Raw genomic sequence first — 20,093 nt, 5'->3', positions numbered from 1 at the left:
TTGAAACAATTCAATTATTACTTTTGTAGTTATTCATTATTATGTAAGATGTTCTTGAAACAAATAAAACACTGGGGAAAAAAACGCCGACAATTGCTCACTTTTTCAAGAATTTTTGATATTTAAATAAAGAATCAATGAAATAAGAATTATTAATGTGAATTTTTCGTCTTATTTAATAGAGAAAATACGATTTCAAAATGCCAAAAGTTAAAGAAGGTTGAAATTTGAAAGTACAGTTTTGAAACTACGTGAAGCCGGGTGGGCAGGGGAAAAATTATCAAGAAAGAGGATTAGAGAGGAAGAGAGAGAATGAGAGAGTAAAAGACACACACACACACACACACACACACGCACACACACACACAGACACACATGAGAGAAAGAGAGAGAGATATAGAGAAAAAGAGGAGCGAGAGGGGGAGGGGAGAGAGACTGCTTGTGTTAAGAGGACGCGAGGGAAATATAATAAAGATTGAAACCTGTATAAGTGTATGTGTGTGTGTGTGTGTTTGTATGTGTGAAAGAAACAAAGGGGAGACGGAGAGAGTGAGGTAGACATGAAGAAAGGGATGGAGGCGGAGCAAAGAATTGTAGGGATAGTTTAAAGAAAGCATTTTGTTACAAAGTAAGTCATAGTCAATCAACTGGAAACATATTGACCAATGAGATTGCAATTAAAGAAATGGGCTGGTCAAATCAACCATTGCATTGTTTCCATTTTGAGTCAGATAACAGCTTGAGGAGGAGGGGTGGGGCTTATTGTGTAGTGACTTACATGAAAACATGTTATTGAATCTCTCAAGTTTTCCTTCGCGTTCCACCACATTGTTCATTGTCTAAAAAGACCCCCCCCCCCCCCCCTTTCTTTCAGTATACAAAGAAACCACGACAAAACGAACATCTCTCTCTCTCTCTCTCTCTCTCTCTCTCTCTCTCTCTCTCTCTCTCCCTCTCTCTCTCCCCTTCATCTATCTATCTATCTATCTATCGATCTATCTATCTATCCACCTATCTATCTATCCACCTATCTATCTACCCATCCATCCATCCATCCATCCATCTATCTATCTATCTATCTATCTATCTATCTATCTATCTATCTATCTATCTATATGTCTGTCTGTCTGTCTGTCTATCTATCTATCTATCTATCTATCTACATATCTATTTATCCATTAATAGGTTTGTCTGTCTGTTTATCTATCCATTTCATTTTTTAGTTACAGTTCATTAATTGTTGAAGGCTCTATCTATTATTCTGCTTTTGTACTTAAAATTTAATGTTTATCCTACAACAATCTCTGTATGTGTAAGATTAGGCAACTGTTGTCCTATTAAGTCTTAGCATATCCTATAATTTCATGAATAATTAAAGAGGGACAAAGGAGGACCCCCACCTCAACCATTACCCAATACAGCTAGACACAGATATAAAAGCACGTGGTGTGTATCAAAATGCACAAACACACACGTATGTAACACACGCATGCTGACGTCATGAAGCATCGCCCGAGCATTATGGCCTACAGCCACAGCGCATGTGATGAGCGTGGACCAATCAGAATCATTCATTTGTAAGGTTGTCAGGGAAAAACCTAGATTTGTTTACAGTTTTTAAAGTTCATTATTGGTTGAACCATGAAATTGTGGAAACAGTCATGCTTTCTCTGAGATAGATAAAGACACGCCCTTTGCTGTGATATCTTACATCTTATTGGTGGAGAAAAAGACTCGGTATTACTAAGCTTTGGAAAGGGTGGCTCTCTGAGAGAAAGTCAACTCTCGTTTTGAATGTGTCACCGATAGTTGCATTTTTAAACTTGAAATTTATATAACTTATCGTCAATGTTTATGTTGAATTATTATGTTTTCATGTAGAAAAATTAATGTAGTTTCTGAAACAACCAAAAACTGAAATTTGATAATTTTGACCATTTCCACTTTAAAACCGGTTTTCTTCGTTTTCCAAATCCCGACTTAATACTGGTTCGAGGCGGAGGGTCACAAATGTGTTGCAAGCCTTAAAACCCTTAAAAACAAAAAAGAAAAACATAAACACTTGAGTGAATATTATTATTATTGGTACCTGTGCATGTGTCTGTCTGAAACTTCTAGGCGATCTCGACCTTAGCATTCCGGTAAAAATTCCCTTTATTCATCCCCAAGGGGAAATTTGTCTTTAGGGCCGATTCCAAGGGAAGACTGTAATAACCCAGGCAGAGCAGCGCCGCAAAGTGAGCTAGGGCGAGGTGACTTGCTCAAGGCCACCCAACGCAGCGGCTGGTGATTGAACTCGGCACCTTTCGGGTAGGAAGCAAAGACCGTACCACTGAGCCACGCTGTCCCCAGCACGCACTTGGAATCTACTTCTGTTCCCTACTTGAATCAGTCCCCTTTAAATAAAGGCGTTGGGATTCTTGGCTCCTCTTCCGGGTCAGAGATGTTAACTCTTCTGTCATTTCTATTCTATTCTCCTAAATGTGGTTTTACTTCCACAATGCTGTTTTTTTTTTTTTTTAAAATCGGACTGCTTTGTCTTTGCCCTAGCCCTAGGTGGGAGCCTTCACCTTTTATAATATATATATAATATATATATATATATATATATATATATATATATATATTAATATTTACCACAATGTTGGAGTCAGTCTACATCGATGTTTCAGGCCTTCTCAGCCATCGTCAGGACTGTGTGTTACATGAGTTTGGTTTGTTGTGTGTTTTTGCTTGTTGAAGTGGTTCCGTAGGAAAAAAATATATGGGGGGGGGGGTGTATAAATTGCTGTTATTGTAGTTTTTTAGGACCAAAAATTATGTATAAATTTTTTTTTTTTTTTAAATTTTGTATTCGAAAGTTCTATACCTTAGAATGTAGTTAAGCGGGCTTTATCCTGGCCCAGATGCACAATTAAGGCCCATCTTAAATCACCACTTCCAATGTGATAGAGCAATTCTCAACAAAACAAAAAAGGTCATTCTATTCTAATCGTAATCATAAGTCTCGTCTTTTGTGTGCTCAACACATTTGATTAAATAACACACCACAACCTGTCGGGCTGTCGGGTTTTTGTTTTAGTATAGAGTGTCCAGTGTCCAGCGAATTAGGCTTTCGAGTGCCTTTGCTGATCTAGGGGTATGGGTAATTCTTTAGTTGAGTCCTTGGAAAAGACTCTTTACTCACATTCTTTCACCGTACTCAGGTGTAAAATGAGTACCTAGCCGTTTACAGCGATGTCTCTGTCTGAAAAAAAAATTGTAGTATCGCCTAACAGGCGTCATGTCTCGTTCTACATGTTCAGTGTTGCTGTTGGCCAGGGACCATGACGTAACTATGCCAGGGACTCATTGTAAAGCGCTTTGAGGACGTTTAGTGAATATTGCGCTATATAAAAGCTAATTAAAAAAAAAAAGTTAGTTATGCTGCAGGAATGGAGAAAAAAAATCCGCAGTCCTTCAGAGTTGGCCCATGGAGCCGGATTTATCCCGAGCGTTTGCATACTACCCTTTGGATAAGACACTACTCAAACAAACTCACCTAATCAAATACTTCTGGATGGGCAGAAAGGGCGAGAAGAAAACAAAACATACCTCGACGGCATTCGAGAACGATACGGACTTCTTGTCTTGAGAAACGAGTGTCCTAACACGGACATCGGGAACCAAGTAGGAAAAACATTTATTTGAAAATATATTTTAAAATGAACCAATGAGAAAAGCTCTATTTGTTTTGTTTGTTTTTTTTTGTTTGTTTTTTTTAACTTTGTGTGTGTGTGTGGTTTTTTTGTGTATGTGTGTGTGTTTTTTTTTGTTTGTTTTTTGTTTGTTTTTTTTGTTTTTTATTTTTGGGGTGGGGCGGGGGGGGGGGGGGTTAAGGTTTTTTGGGGGTTTTTTTTTGTTCTCCTATGAAAAAAGTTCTGTTTGTTTTCTCTGATTTGCCTTCCACATTATCATTAACCACTCCTCGAATGTTTGTCTTGCGCCAGATATTATTATTTGCTCCTCGATTTTTCAACATCTTTATTAAGTTCAAGACTTGTTCGATTTGATACTTTATTTTCTTTCGGCGAGGCTTCACCGGATCGAATTAATCCCGATCCTTCCTTCGTATCACTTCTGTTTGCAACCGGAACCAATTTGGATGCAGATTCTACGGATGCGTTTTTGTCTGACGTTGAGCTGTTGTCAGCCAACAATTCTGAAACGGCTGCTACCGTTGCCAGCGCATCTGCAATTGCTTCGTGTGCTTTTGGCGACGGCGGAGGCAAATCGACATCTTTCCAGGGGAATTTGGTCCCCCTGGGGTCCATCTTGACGAAGAGTCTACCATCTCTGTTGATGACTTCAAGAGTGCTTGCTTCGAGCAGCAGGAAAACGGGTATACCTTCGACTTTGAATGTTGTGGCTATGTCTTCCTGTAATAGAAGCGATAACGGATTGAAAGAATATTTTTAAAATATTTAAAGTTCAAGGTGTCTAACACCAGGTTCTCAACTACATTATGCGTGACGTTTACTATGAGGCTTTCTACTTTTCAGTCAATTGTTTAACTCTCTCCTTACCAGCCATTTTCAGGATTTTCCCCAAAACTTCACTCCCAACTAACACAAAAATAGATTTTATCTCACTTAAACACAATAGCAGTAGCTAAGTTCTTTCGATACATAATTTCTTTAGCAAAACATACTCTACAACACACTGTTCATTTTCTTTAACTATGATGTGCAAGAGAAATTTGAATAAGAAAATTGTTGGTCGTATCCTCACGAATGTGACGATTTTTCTACGGGTGGTAAGGAGAGGGTTAACTCACTGAATCCTAGAGAATTTTGCTACTTTTCAAAATTGGAAAAAAATGTATAAAAAATTGGCATTTGCATAGATAGAGGTTTAGTTTTATTCAACTACCATCAGCATGTAAAAACTAAAAACATTGCTTTGATACTACGCCTAAAAAAGATTTCAGAAAAAAATACAATAAATAGGCATGGGGTAAAAGTAACCCGGGTAAAGTACGGATATAGTCGGTGTTAGGGTTGAGTGAGTTAAAAATATTCTATCACTGAACACAATCCATTTCAACGATCTGGCGACGTTGACTACATTCTCTTATGACCATGAACAATAATCTTATTCCCCCGCACCCCCCCCCCCTATCCCCTTCCCTCGAAGATGACGTCACTCAGGTCTTTGTTATTGTTTTTTTTTGCCATCCGCGTTTATGAGTAATGCTCACTGAACTGTAATAACCCGACTATAAACGTTCATGGATACACACAGTTTTGTGTGTTGGTACGTTATACTTCCGGATGACAATGTTATAAGCTTCTTAGCCAAGCGCATACTATCTATGTAACGATTTGCCACCATACTTTAAGCGCTGTGTATACTCTGCATATATAGACGACACGTCAAGTCAATCTGGAATTTAGTAATGTATTTATGTCTTTATTGTGAGAAAGTGAGTAAAGAGCCTTTTCCAAGGACTGAACTATGCGCGAACGTGAAGCTCGAACCCAGGACCTTCCGATCCGAAAGCGAGTGTCATACCACAAGACCACATAGCCGCACAAAATGGTCGAAATGAAAATGGACTAGTCAATGAATCGAAGGCGATCGGCAACACTCACCCTTCTATCCGAATGTTCAAAGGGAATCGCCCACCAAGGCATCTTGGCCAGATACTCGTTGAACGAGTCGACGGAGTTGTCAAAGCTGACGAAAATCATCTCAAATTTGCACACGTCCGCCTTTCTCACTTCCTCGTATAACAGCATCAGTTGTGGATACAACTTCCGGCACGGAGGACACCATTTGGCGGCAAAATACAAGCCTATGGAAATGTGTAGTTTATTGTGAGTATAGTCTGATGTCACGTGGCCCATCAACGGTGCGCAACGTGGTTCTAAACAAAGAAAATCTGTACTTTTTATTCTTCATGCTGGCTAAAGCTTTTCATATGTCATGTGATCAGAATGCATAAAAGTCAAAACATGATCAGAATTATAATGTTTTTCTCATCTAAACATACTTTTATGCTCGTTGGAGAAGTATTTCATAAGGACATCCGCCATTGTTCCGATAGTTTAGAGAGCCAGTTACTAAGTTACCATGCGTCATTACGAGGGAAGTGACGTCATGACTGTTGAAGCGTATTGAGAAGAAACTATCCTATGTCCTATAGATAGGGCGAAGATGACGTCACTCAGGCCTTTGTTTTTGTTTTTTGCCATCCATCTTTATGAGTAAAGAGTCTTACGGTGCGCAGATTGCGTTACGTTTGAAGTAATTTCATCACAATAAAGAAAAGAAGATATTATGGATTGTCGGAAGAAAATAAGTTTACAGATTAAATGTGTTGACGAGCATTCAAGATAAACTAAGACAAAAGCACGAGATTGAAAATTACGTACTGAACAGATGCAGTCCATATAATTGTGTCCATTGTGGATGGGCCTCCAAGACACACGCTTAATAGTTTGAACCGTATACATTATGCAATGTAGTCATAATTTAAGTAAATAAATAAGAAACGAAGACATGATTTACAAAGAGAGGATTTATTTTATAGATTCTACAAGGGATTATATATTTTATATATCCCACAATATTTTACTGTCTCCTTCGCCAAAGGACCCCATCAACGGCCAGGGCGAAACCAAGAAAAACAGAATCGGATTGATATAGAATGCTAGACCAGGAAATAAAGCAAGTGACTTCCATGGCTCGTGATAGAAAAACTGTCACAAGAGCTAGTTTGTTAGATAGATAGATAGGTAGGTAGAAAGATATGTAGATAGGTAGATAGATGGATGGATGGATGGATGGATGGGTGGGTGGGTGTGTGGTGGGTGGATGGTTGGATGGATTGATTGATAGATCGATGGACATATATATATATATATATATATATATATATATATATATATATATATATATATATATATATATATAAATGGATAGATAGATAGTGTTGATTGAATAATTAAGTGAGTAGTTAGGTCAGTGAATGGGTGAGTAAATGGCTGTATGAGTTAGAAAATGGCAGAGTGAGTGAGTAAGTGAGTAGCTGAAAGCGGGTGGATGTGAGAGTGAGAGTTGTTTTGTAAATATATTAAAATAATAACATTAATAATAATATATATATATAATCTACAAACCTATAATGGCGTCATCATCGACAAACTGGGTGGTTTTGATGGAAACGCCGGCCGCGTTTATGACTGTTTCCCCCAGGAGTAGCTCGATAGGCTGAAGGGGTCTTCTTTTCCGTGTGTGGACAATCTTGGGATGGGAGGCTCGGGCTGTGTTTGGACCTGAGGCTGTTTTGCGGACTTTTGACGCGCTTTCCTTTCTTGCCTCTGGATAGATAGATGGATGGATATATGTGACCCTTCGCCTCAAAACGGTATTAAGTCGGGATGGTTAAGCTGTTGAAAATTGAATTTATAGCCAGAAATATCATACTTGTGTTGATTTTGTATGTTTTATTGAGGAGAATGGATACCCTATTTTAGGGTGCTAATGCCAATAATTTATATTTTTGACCAGTTTAACATTTAATTCGGCTTTTAAGCATCTGGTCCATCCCGACATAATACCGTTTTGAGACGTTGGGTCACATATATATATATATATATATTATAAATAGATAATGTTGATTGAATAAATAGGTAGTAGGTAAGTGAGTGAATATTTATGCATATAATAAATAAACCGTGGGGATATGTGTTCTTGTGGTTTGACACTCACCTTGTGACCGGAAAGTTCAGGGTTCGAGTCTCGATCTGAGCGGGTCATAGTTGAGTCCTTGGATAAGGCTCTTTATAATCATATTTATTCTCTCACCGTACTCGGGTGTAAAATGAGTATCTGGTCGTTAACAGCGTTGTCTCTGTTGGATAAAAAAAATGTAATATCACCTAGCAAACGTCATGTCTCGAGTGGTTTTTGGCACGGGACCCCTTGAGAAGAGCTGTGAGCACGTTTAGTGGATATTGCGATATATAAATTATGCTTAATTTTTTTTCACGAGGTGTTGCAAACAAACAATTGAGCTTTTATATAGCGCAATATCCACTAAACGTGCTCAAAGCGCTTTACAAGGGGTCCCTGGCCAACAGCAACATTTAACATGTAGGACGGGACATAACGCCTGTTAGGCGATATTACAATTTTTTCGGACAGAGACAATGCTGTTAACGGCCAGGTACTCATTTTATACCTGAGTATGGTGAGAGAAATGTGAGTAAAGAGCCTTCTCCAAGGACTCAACTATGTGCCGAGCGAGGCTCGAACCCAGACCTTTCCAATCCGAAAATGGGTGTCTTACCACTTGACCACATAGCCGCACATGATAATGTTTTTGTTTTTAAGGGTTTTACGGTGCTTGCGACACATTAGGTTATATCAGTGCCAGTAAAAAGGAAGAAAATTGGATAGTAAAAAGTTCTAGAATTACAATTAAAGCACATAAGAAAAGGTAAGACAAAGGGGAATTGGTTCAAATAGGAAACAGATGTCCATTCCAAGAGCACACCATCAAAGTACTTAGTTTGAGATCACCTAAAAGTCTCATTCAGACACAAGCACAGATCCCACTAAGAGGAACACACTCAAATGTTTACAAATAATATGTTAAAAATGAAAAGAGTAACAGTACATAACAGAGATATGATTTACAAGGAAAACAATATCATCTCCCAAAACTATAACTATACATTCGACTGTTTCCCTCTCAGCCAAGGACTCTGACCAAGGTCAGGACAGAACCAAGCAATGTAATTCCAAGACAAAGACAGAAAGCAATTGGAAAACAGATAGAGGGGATAGAAGACACCGCAAGTACCTCCCTTCCTGCTATGGGAGGTAGGAACCCCACCCAGTAATAAACCAGTAGATTTTTTTAGGGAGGCAAACATAGATCTACACATGTGCTTCATAGATTACAGCAAAGCGTTTGACTGCGTAAATCACGAACAAATAGTAACAACTTTGAAGAACTTAAACTGCCACTACAAAATAGTCAACCTCATAAACAATCTTTACCAACAACAGACAGCAACGGTTAGACTAGAATATGGACTTACTAAATGGTTCCCAATAAAGCGGGGAGTGAGGCAGGAGTGCATCCTTTCACCTTCACTATTCAGCCTATACACCGAAACAATAATGCGTGATGTAATGACAGAAGAAAAAGATGAAGAGTACAGTGCCGTGAAGATAAATGGCAGGAAGATATCTGACCTACGATATGCAGACGACACGGCGCTATTGTCAACAACATCAACAGGTCTCAACAAACTAGTAAAATCGGTAAAAAAAAAAAACATAGTGAAGACAAAGACCTATTATTAAACGCAAAGAAAACGAAAATAATGAGCACAGATAAAAGCAGCACTGCTCAGATCGAAATAGAAGGAGAACAACTGGAAAATGTTACAAATATCATTTACCTTGGAGCACAAATAGAAGCCAATGGAAAATCGGCACCAGATATCAGGAGAAGACTTGCAATTGCAAGCAACAAACTAAACAAAATGATGGCAATCTGGAAGAGCGAGGAAGTCAGACTGAAAATGAAGATCCTAACATCCTGTATTTTTCCTACTGCAATATATGGATGCGAGACATGGTCTATAACCAAAGAATCAGAAAAGAGAATAACCGCCTTCGAAATGAAATGCTATAGAAAAATCTTACGCATCCCGTGGACAAACAAAGAAAGCAATGCAAACATCATGAAAACACTAGGACTAAAAAAGTCCCTGCTAATGAGTAAGATAAAAAAGCTGAAACTCAATTACTTTGGGCACCTGAAAAGACACGACACACTAGAGAGAGATGTACTGGAGGGCATGGCGGAGGGCAAAAGAGGCAGAGGAAGACCACAAAGAAGATGGCAACAGGATATACAAGAATGGCTCAACAACGGCGTGACGGAATGTGGCAGATGGGCACAAGACAGAGACTTCTTCCGAAGGACTGTGTGGGAGGCTACGTCCAAGTGATATGCCACACACACACACACACACACACACAGAGAGAGAGAGAGAGAGAGAGAGAGAGAGAGAGAGAGAGAGAGAGAGAGAGAGAGAGAGAGAGAGATTTTTTTACAAATCAAAACATGAAATTTGTGACACACCCTCACACGTGCTCGGACAAACATAGTTGGTTGTTTATAAACAGTAACGTCAATGGAATCGACCGCTCTCTGATCATTGTTATTGTTTTTATACCGCCAAATGGGTGACCAGTTATCACACGATTTTTCTCGATCAGATTATAAACGTTTAGGTTTACTCAAAAATGTTTGTGTTGGTTCTATTGATCAAGCGGTAGAACAGTGAGTATTTTACTTAAGCACAAACCATCGATAGTAAAACATGTGTAGTTTGCTATGTCTACCAATCACTGTCATTGTTTACATTATGACGATTGTCCGAGAGGCGTGGTTATCTACCTGTCTATAAGATTCTGGAACTCCTGCGTTTGATATTTCGACATTCGTTCCCAATGCACGCTTCCAGGGTAGCGCAGAGCAGAGGTATTGGGATCGAGAACGCTCAAATTTCAAACGCTGGTTGCTCAAGAATCTTACAATTTCACATTTCTGACCATTTCAATTCTTTATCTATTATTTTTTTCCCGCACCTTGTTCATTCCGACATGATGCCAGATTGAAGCGGTGGTGGGTCAGACATCGGATTTACCTGGTACTGATTTTGGAGCACTTCCTATTGATTTCTTTTTAAGGCCTGTCGACGATACCTTTGGCCCCGCAGTCGCTGATGGTGGTGGTGGTGGTGCTTGCTGGTGTCGGTCTAATGAAGATGGCCTCTGGAGGGAGCTTTGACCGTGTCTTGATACTGCCTCTTTCTGAACCGTCGTGGAATGTTTTTTGGGCATTTTTTATAATACTTGATGTAGTCAGCTACTGCAGTATTCCTAGCGATAGGCTTCCGAGTTCATGTTTTCGAATAGATTTAAAACGCCCTGTCTTTAAATTATTTTATAGGTCATTGATAAAAGTCCATTTTCATTTTGGGTAGAAAATGTTTCTTAATAAATCGATAATCTTGGCTGGCCAACTTGTCAATGTCTTCTTTGAATATCAAGGTTTGGACAACAACCGCGCACTGACTGATTAAACGCCTGTTCCCTTTTGGGTCACAGATCCTTGACTTTAAATATCCTTGAATTATCACGAAGAATAACCCAACTTAACCCCGAGACTTCATCCACGTTTTATTTGATGTTTGGTGTTATTTTTTAATTCATAAACATTTCAAATTTTAAAAGAGTTATAACCAAAATAAGAAAATGCGGCTTTTTTTTCAGTTTACGCCAGTATTGCCAAGCTGGTAACTTTATTTGTGTAGCTATAATCTTACTGTTTTCTTCATCTACATTACTTTGATCTTAAGATCGCTTCACATTGTTGCTTTTATTGTTATGATCGTTTCAAGGTTTATTTTGCTTGTTTCTGAAATAGGGCTGTGCCGGATGTGGTTGTACACTATAATAATATGGTCGTTGCTTTTTTATTTTTAAAATTAATTTTCCTCCGAAAGAAAAATAATCTTAAGGTTAAACCTTGAAAGGGGGGGGGGGCTTCCGAAAGTTCCTCGTGCTAAAGGAAACAACTCAAATATTCCCTCAACTAACCCCAAGAAAAAATAAAACCAGTACCGTTAAATAACCCTTATAGGAAAAATAAAAACCCTAGGACCTTTACTAAGACTGATGACTAACCCTAATAGAAGAAGAAAAATCCTCCGACCTCGAGCTAATCCTAATAGGAAAAAAAAAACAGCCTAGGACTGTGTTCAATACTTCACAAAACAAAATGGCGACGGAAAACCAAAACAATGGTCGTATTAGGAAAGTTTAAACTTTCACCACTCTATCAAGGTTTGTTCTAGAGTTTTTAAAACGCTACTCTATATTATATTGACAACTTGAATAGATAGATAAACTCATGACAAAAGATCCACGGTGAAAATACAAATGGAAAGAAATGCTAGCACGAGGAGCTCTCGGAAGGTCTCCCCTTTGAAATAATCGTTGGTTAATTTGAGTGGCTAATGAATGTGGCACAAAGAGGTACTTTATTCTAAAGACTCTTGTGTCATTCCAGGTCTAGGTGTAAGACAGAACTCAGACAGCTAGCTAGTGAGCAAAGAATGCTTTTTGATAAACGTCAGGATTTTATTGTCATTTCATCCCAACCATTTCTGACCTGCCCCTCGATTCTTTTCTGGCACTGAACGAGATGTAGGGATCTCTGGCCGCAAACAATCGTACGGCTAGTGATTTTGGCAATGGTCATTCCAACTTCCGCTCTGCCTCGTCCCGAGCTGACCCGGCTCATATAAAAGCCGAGTGAACCTCTCGATACACTTACACTTACCAGATTCTTACACTTACAGACTCTTCTCTTAGACTACCAGACTCTCTTCACTTACTCCTATACAACAGACGACACACTTCAAACCTTCAACACTTCTTCCTTCTATCAACCATACGCCTAGATTCAGGGTAAGCTATATTTTTATACTTTAACTTTATCTATTTAATATCTAGTTTTAACTTAGTAATTCCGTGATCACCGGCCATCTGGACCCATCCTAGCCATTGAATCCTACAGCCAGAATACCGAGTTCTGGCAATCACGGTAGTTACTACAGAGATAATTTGGGAGGCCTTCCGAAAGCTTCTTTGGCCTAGCATAGTCTCTTTCAAAATTAATATTTTCACTGTGGATCTTTTGTCAGGCGTTTATTTGTTCAATTTGTCAATATATAGTAGCATTTTTAAAACTCTAGAACAAACTTTAATAGATTAGTGAAAGTTTAACATTTTCTAATATGATCATTGTTTTGGTTATCCGCCGCCATTTTGTTTTTTAAATATTGAAGGGTAGGTGCAAAGCAGTCCTAGGTTTGTTTTTGTTTTTTCTATTAGAGTTAGCTCTAGGTCGAAGGAATTTTGTTTTGTTGTTTTGTTTTTTTTTTTTGTATAAGGGTTGTTGATAGTAGGTCTTAGTAAAGGTGCGATGGTATTTGTTTTTCATATTAGATTAGGGTTAGATAAAAGTACTGGGTTTTATTTTTTATTATGGTTAGTTGAAATATTTTGGTTGTTTCCCTTAGCACGAGGAGCTTTCGGAAGTCCTTCCGATAATTTAATTAAAGCTCTAACCAATGCCTGATCTTGTAAACTTAAATTACACAATGATTTAAATAAGCTGACAATCTGACTAGGTAGGTTATCTTTGCTAGTCGCGTCTATTTATTTAATTATTCATTCTATTCCGTGTTTGAGTTTAGGGCGGAATTTGTTTAGGCACGAACTCACACGGTAAAGTTTTTGGTGTGAAAATTAGGATATAAACACATTCTCTCTCTCTCTCTCTCTCTCTCTCTCTCTCTCTCTCTCTCTCTCTCTCTCTCTATCTCTATCTATCTCATTACTACTACTACTACTACTACTACTACTACTACTACTACTACTACTACTACTACTACTACTACTACTACTACTACAACTATTATTATAATCATTATCGTTGTACATTTCCAGAAGGAAAAGTGCCTGGTCGTCGGAATGCCAGGAACCAAAGACAGCGCTGTTAACGGCCAGGTACTCATTTTACACCTGAGTACAGTGAGAGAATGTGAGTAAAGAGTCTTTTCCAATGACTCAACTTTGCGCCGAGCGAGGCTCGAACCCAGGACCTTCCGATCCTAAAGCGAGTGTCATACCACAAGACCACATAGCCCGCACATAGCCGAGGTACAATCTTAAGTCGTATCGGGAAGGTAGTCAAACTTTTTAAAGTACTACTCTCCACCATCTTTAGATCATTTTACAAATTGAAACAGCAAGAGTTTTACAGGTTTTGGGTCATACCTGACGCAGGTCTTATAACCCAAATTGTTATGGGCTCATTGTTGTAACAACAATGTTAAATCAAGCACATAATTGCGTTCGGTTATCAGACCTGATTATATGTACACCTAGGTCATACCCAAGTCTAAGACTGGGTCAAAAACGGACGTGCTGCTTTATAAACTACTTACTATAGATAGAACTTCGAATCATAAAAGTCACCCAAACGACACTGTGTATCAAGGGAAATGACTCTGTCTACCTTGATGTATTCCTTTTTTATTGAGTTGTTTCCCTTTGTATTATTTTTTTTAATTAGATCCCGTTATTGCAAGGCGGATGATTGATCAACGATTAAATATCTTTTGAAGGCTACATTTGCAAGCCTGATAATTACGTAGATATTTGACTGTAGTTTTATTTGTAGCCTGTTGTCTTAAAACGATCATCATCATATCGTGTCGCACCAGTGGATCCATTGGATAGCTTCAGGGGTGCAGCCTCTCAGGTCCATATCACTGATATGTGGTCCAAGTTCGCACTCGTGAAGGATGTGGTCCATGTTTTGAGCCGTGTGTCCACATTGACATCGGCAGTCTGAAGAAAGTCCCCATTTTTGTAAGGTTGTTTTGGTCTTCCCCACTTTAGACCTTGCCCGGTTCAGTGTCAACCAATCTTTCCTGGGGAGATTTACTCCGCTTGGCAGTTCTTCTTTGGGTTCCTGAATGGCATCATCGTCTTAAAACGATTTTATGTAGGATGGACCCAGTGATTAAAATCGAATCTTAACATACATAATTCGGGGAAGTGGCGAGTTTCTATTGTGTATTATGTTGAATGAGAATTGACGCCTGTTAGGCGATATTACCATTTTCCCCACGACAGTAACAAGCTGTTAACGAACAGGTACACATTTTACACATCTTACACTATTTTTTCAATAATTTTGTTTTATAGTGTTTGTTTATTTTATATTGAAAAAAATTGTATAAAATGTGTAAAATGAGTACCTGTTCGTTAATGCTTGTAACTGTCGGGGGGGGGGGGATGTAATATCGCCCAACAGGCGTCATGTCTCATTCAACATGTTACGGGTTGCCGTGGAGCAGGTACCCTATATAAAAGTTCAAGAAAAAAATATATCTACGGCCACGGGTTCAAGAAAGCGACTGCCAGCACATAGTAGCACATAATGTGCCTAAGAAAAGGTATTCGAATTCTTCTATCCACACGGCAATGATTGGGTAGTTAGTTAGTTTTAGGACTTTAAATCAAACGGACAAAGTACTTCATTAGAACTATCTCGGAGTGTAATGGGCTGGACGAACTGGTCATCATGGCACCGCACCTAAACGATTTCAGGGCCAGACTGACATGGGCCCGCGCCCAATGAGGACGCCGCTGAAATACAACCAGACCATTGGTTTCTTCCGCGCCAGCCATACAGATACAGATACAGATGACTAGCATTCTATGCTAAATGATCACAGTTGTTATTATCACATTGTACTCTTAACGCCACAGAAATCCGGCTCCACTCCGGCTCCAAGTGCCATATGGCTCTTACGGATAATCACTTATCATCATCATCATCATCGGAAAAGAGGGAGTCGATTGGGGTCGCATTGTCAGTAAAGTGATGAAATTAGACAGACACAGAACGTGAAATTATCTCATTTGTTTGGTCGTCTTTTTTTTTTGTCTTTTTTTTTTTTAAATTTTGGCTTCATTTTGTCCAGTTTTGTTTCTTGCTCTTTGTTGTTTTGTTGGGTTTCTTTTGTATTTTTTTTTGGGTGGGGGGGGGGGGGGGGGCTCGCGTTTTTAATGTCTGTTTGTTTGTGGTTGTTTATTTATTTCTTTACTTATTTTTTTATTAATCTATCTATTTATTTTTGTTCCCATTTCTTACAGTACAAATCGCCTGTTGGGCGTCAGATATTGACACGCGAGTCAAATGGGGTAATGAGTGATAGCACGTCATCCAATGAATTGACACAACGGTAGGGCTAGAGTTTTGCGATCACCTTCACACCAGCCAGCTACTATCTAGCTCAACATTGCTTGGCTGTCGTACAAGACGCGACGAGAACCTCAGCCGTTCATATTATAGATAGTATGCGCTTGGCTAAGAAGCTCATAACATTGCCATCCGGAAGTATAACGGACCAACACACAAAACTCTGTGTATCCATGAACGTTTATAGTCTGGATAATAGATAGTATGCGCTTGGCTAAGAAGCTCATAACATTGCCATCCGGAAGTATAACGGACCAACACACAAAACTCTGTGTATCCATGAACGTTTATAGTCTGGATAATAGATAGTATGCGCTTGGCTAAGAAGCGCATAACATTGCCATCTGGAAGTATAACGGACCAACACACAAAACTATGTGTATCCATGAACGTTTATAGTCGGGTTAATACAGTTTAGTGAGCATTACTCATAAACGCGGATGGCAAAAAACAATAACAAAGACCTGAGTGACGTCATCTTCGAACTATCTATATTTTCAACTGAACGGTTAGTTAGTTAATGTCCAGCATATTGACAACAGCTGCTGCGGAAGAAAGAGCCCTACCGACTCGGCCATTGCCCCATAGATGACTAATAAAAACAATGACGACGATGTTGGTAGAAAACTCTATAATAATTGGCCAGTTGGCCAGAACAAATGGAATTAGGCCGGGGGTGGGGGTGAGGTGGAAGGAAGAAAGGGGGGGGGGGGGGTGAGGCAACGGGAGAACGGAGGGTGGGAGGGGGGGGGGAGGATGGAAGAGGATGGCATATATGCCGTATACTGACAAAACACTTTTTTTTTTTAATTTTGATCAAAAACCTTTTACTTCATAATTTAAAAAAAACCCAATACAAGACCAGAATCTCAAATTTTAATGTGAAATCTCAAATTTGAGACTTCAAATAAGTATCAAATTGTAGACTCTTAGTTTGACAAGTTACGGGTTGTATTGATCTATTGATATATCGATGGTATGCGTTTTTGTAAAATACTCATTAGTTTGCCCGCCAGATCAATCGTACCAACCAACACACAAATTTGTATCCGACCTTTAACTTTTATAATAATATTATTATGATTGAAAGAATTGAGCGAGATCTAATCATTAATCACCAAACTGGCGGTCTATATATGACGTCATCTCTAGTATTCTCAATTAACCCTCTCCTTGCCACCCACAGGAAAATCGTCACATTCGTTACGATGCAGCCAACAATTTTCTTATTCTGATTTCATTTTGTTATAGTTATAGTCAGAAAAAAATGAACCCTGTGTTGCAGAGTTAATTTTTCTGAACAAAATATAGAATATTATACTCGTTACTATTCTGTTTGAAAAATCTATTTTGTTTTGGGTGAGTATGAAGTTTTGGGTAAAATTATGAAAATAGCTGATAAGGAGAGAGAGTTTTAAGTTAAAAAAAAAAAAAAATTTGGTCACGTGAAAAAATAAAAACCGTTTTGTCAGTCAACGAGTAATCAGGCCGTTCTGGTGTCCCGTACCGTGAGTAAGGAAGGGGATTGAAATGACTCACTTCATTGTCATCATCATCATCATCATCATCATGGGACATAACTCTTTTTTTTTCTTCTTCTTCTTCCAGTACTACTCATTTTAAAAGGCGCGAGCGGGCGTACAGACACAAGCTCTTGTCATTCATTCATCCACTCACGCGCCCGCGCGCGCACACACAGAGATCCCATTCCTTTTGTTTCATAATCCTCCTTTTCTTCGGATTCTTCTTCTTTTTATTTTTTATTTTTATTTTTTTTTGTCTTCATATCCGTTTAGTTTGCGTATGTTTTTCTTTCAGGTCCCAAGCCACCTATTTCAATTTCAATCGTGTTGCGTCAATTCTGTTGAAATATTCCGTCTTCTTCATTTGAAAAAAATATCTATTTATTCATTTGCTGCTGTTGTTGTTATTGTTTTTGTTGTATGTTGTTGTTGTTGTTGTTTTTTTTTTTTGTTGTTGTTGTTGTTATTGTTGAAAAAAAAAGTTTTTTAGGCTCTTTAAAGGGAATGTCTCGCAATTATTTTGGTCATTTAGTCATTGAACTGTTCATTCAGTCATTCGGACATTTAGTCACTTATTCAACTGTTCATTTATTCATTCGGTCATTTAATCATTTAACTATTTATTCATTCATTCATTCATTCATTCATTCATTCATTCGTTTCGTTCGTTCATTGATTCATTCACTCAATCAATTATTCTCTTGTTCCTGCCTACCTTCCTTTCTTCCTTCATTCATTCGTTCATTCGTTTTTTGTTTGTTTTTTGTTTTATTATTGAGCATTTATATAGCGCAATATCCACTTAAAAATTTTTTATTCTCTATTGTCTTCTGGCACTTTTCTACTCACTTCATATCTTGTTGTTACCAACATAAGTGCCTGCTCCACTCACTTTTCTGAATTAAAAATTCACCCCATACACCGGAGCATACTCAATGTCTCAATCGTTTCTATGTTATATGTTTGTGATGAGAATATTGGCTGTTAAGCTTAACTGCTGGTCAAAATTACTTCGCGATGGTGGTGAACGAATCGGCGATCTCAAGAAGTGGGTGAGAGAGGGATCTAGAAATGACTTTGGGTTTGAAACGAATATTTTTGTGTTCGTGGATAGCTCACACGGTAGAGCCACGCTCTCACCTGCCAGGCGGAGTTGTCGTACCAATAAGGTCGCAGGTTCGAACCCCACCACCGCCGCGAAAAAATTTTTTATTCTCTATTGTCTTCTGGCACTTTTCTACTCACTTCATATCTTGTTGTTACCAACATAAGTGCCTGCTCCACTCACTTTTCTGAATTAAAAATTCACCCCATACACCGGAGCATACTCAATGTCTCAATCGTTTCTATGTTATATGTTTGTGATGAGAATATTGGCTGTTAAGCTTAACTGCTGGTCAAAATTACTTCGCGATGGTGGTGAACGAATCGGCGATCTCAAGAAGTGGGTGAGAGAGGGATCTAGAAATGACTTTGGGTTTGAAACGAATATTTTTGTGTTCGTGGATAGCTCACACGGTAGAGCCACGCTCTCACCTGCCAGGCGGAGTTGTCGTACCAATAAGGTCGCAGGTTCGAACCCCACCACCGCCGCGAAAAAATTTTTTATTCTCTATTGTCTTCTGGCACTTTTCTACTCACTTCATATCTTGTTGATATCCACTTAACGTGCTCAATCCCTTTCTTTACTCATTTAATCAGATATTCATCTATTCATTCATCGATTATTCATGTATACACACAAATTCATTTGACGAGTCACATATTTTTACACTCATTTATTCATCCATCAATAATCTAATCAATTGAATTGATCAATACATTCGTTTATCGATCCATTCATTTATTTACTCATTCTTCCATATAAAGTCATAATTGCCTCGTGATTCATGAATTCTCTCAGCCGTCAATCATTATAATATCCATTCAACCATGTATTACAGTCTATACTTGCGAGGGGATGTAGTCTTGTAATAATACACTCGCCTACGGACCGGAAGGTCCAGGATTCGAGTCCGGCTCTGAGCGGCGCAAAGTTGAGTCCTTGGAAAAGCTCTTAACTCACTCAATCCTAGAATTTTTTGCTACTTTTTCAAAATTGGAATAAATGTATTAACAATGAGCATGTAGGTACATATATATTTTTATTTAACTATCATTGATTGACATGTAAAAACTAAAAACATTAGCTTTGATAATAAACAGCCTATAATTTGTCTCATAAAAATGTAATAAATGGGCATGGCGTAAAGTAACCTCGGGTGTACTACGGATATAGTCGGTGTTAGGGTTGAGTGAGTTAACTCACATTCTCTCATGATACCCTGGTGAAAAATGTATATCTGGCCGTTAAAAGCGTTGTCTCTGTCGGAAAAATAAATTGTAAAAGCCTTACACGCGTCATTTCTCGTCCTACATGTTAAGTGTTGCTTTTGGCTTGGGACCCCTTGCAAATCGCTTTGAGCACGTTCAATGAATATTGCCATATACAAATGATCAATTTAAAACTCATTTTTTATGATGATTTGACTATCTACTCGTCTTCAATAATAATAATTCAAAAAGATTAAATGCTTTAAAAAATATTTTTTTTTAACATTCACTGTTTCAAATTCCTTTCATTTTATTATTAATGTTGTTCACTATATTATGCTTTA

The 20,093-nt window shown here is 38.4% G+C and overlaps 1 protein-coding gene across 1 annotated transcript; it reads right to left on the bottom strand.

The window, feature by feature from the left end:
• Positions 1-3,860: 3,860 nt before the first annotated feature.
• On the bottom strand, positions 3,861-13,301 carry LOC144974212 (uncharacterized). Its single transcript, XM_078917126.1, has 5 exons — positions 13,207-13,301; positions 10,716-11,521; positions 7,164-7,364; positions 5,634-5,836; positions 3,861-4,418 (listed from the first exon to the last, which is right to left on the bottom strand). The coding sequence occupies exons 2-5, from the start codon at positions 10,909-10,911 to the stop codon at positions 3,996-3,998; spliced, it is 1,023 nt and encodes a 340-aa protein (XP_078773252.1). The 5' UTR covers positions 10,912-11,521; positions 13,207-13,301; the 3' UTR covers positions 3,861-3,995.
• Between the last annotated feature and the right edge of the window lie 6,792 nt (positions 13,302-20,093).

This window comes from Berghia stephanieae, chromosome 5, assembly GCF_034508935.2.
Source record: "Berghia stephanieae isolate SIO BIC M18660-M18661 chromosome 5, UCSD_Bste_1.3, whole genome shotgun sequence".
Taxonomy (NCBI): Eukaryota; Metazoa; Mollusca; class Gastropoda; order Nudibranchia; family Aeolidiidae; genus Berghia; species Berghia stephanieae.
The sequence above is the reverse complement of the archived record's forward strand: the minus strand, read 5'-3'. Positions and strand labels throughout refer to the sequence as shown.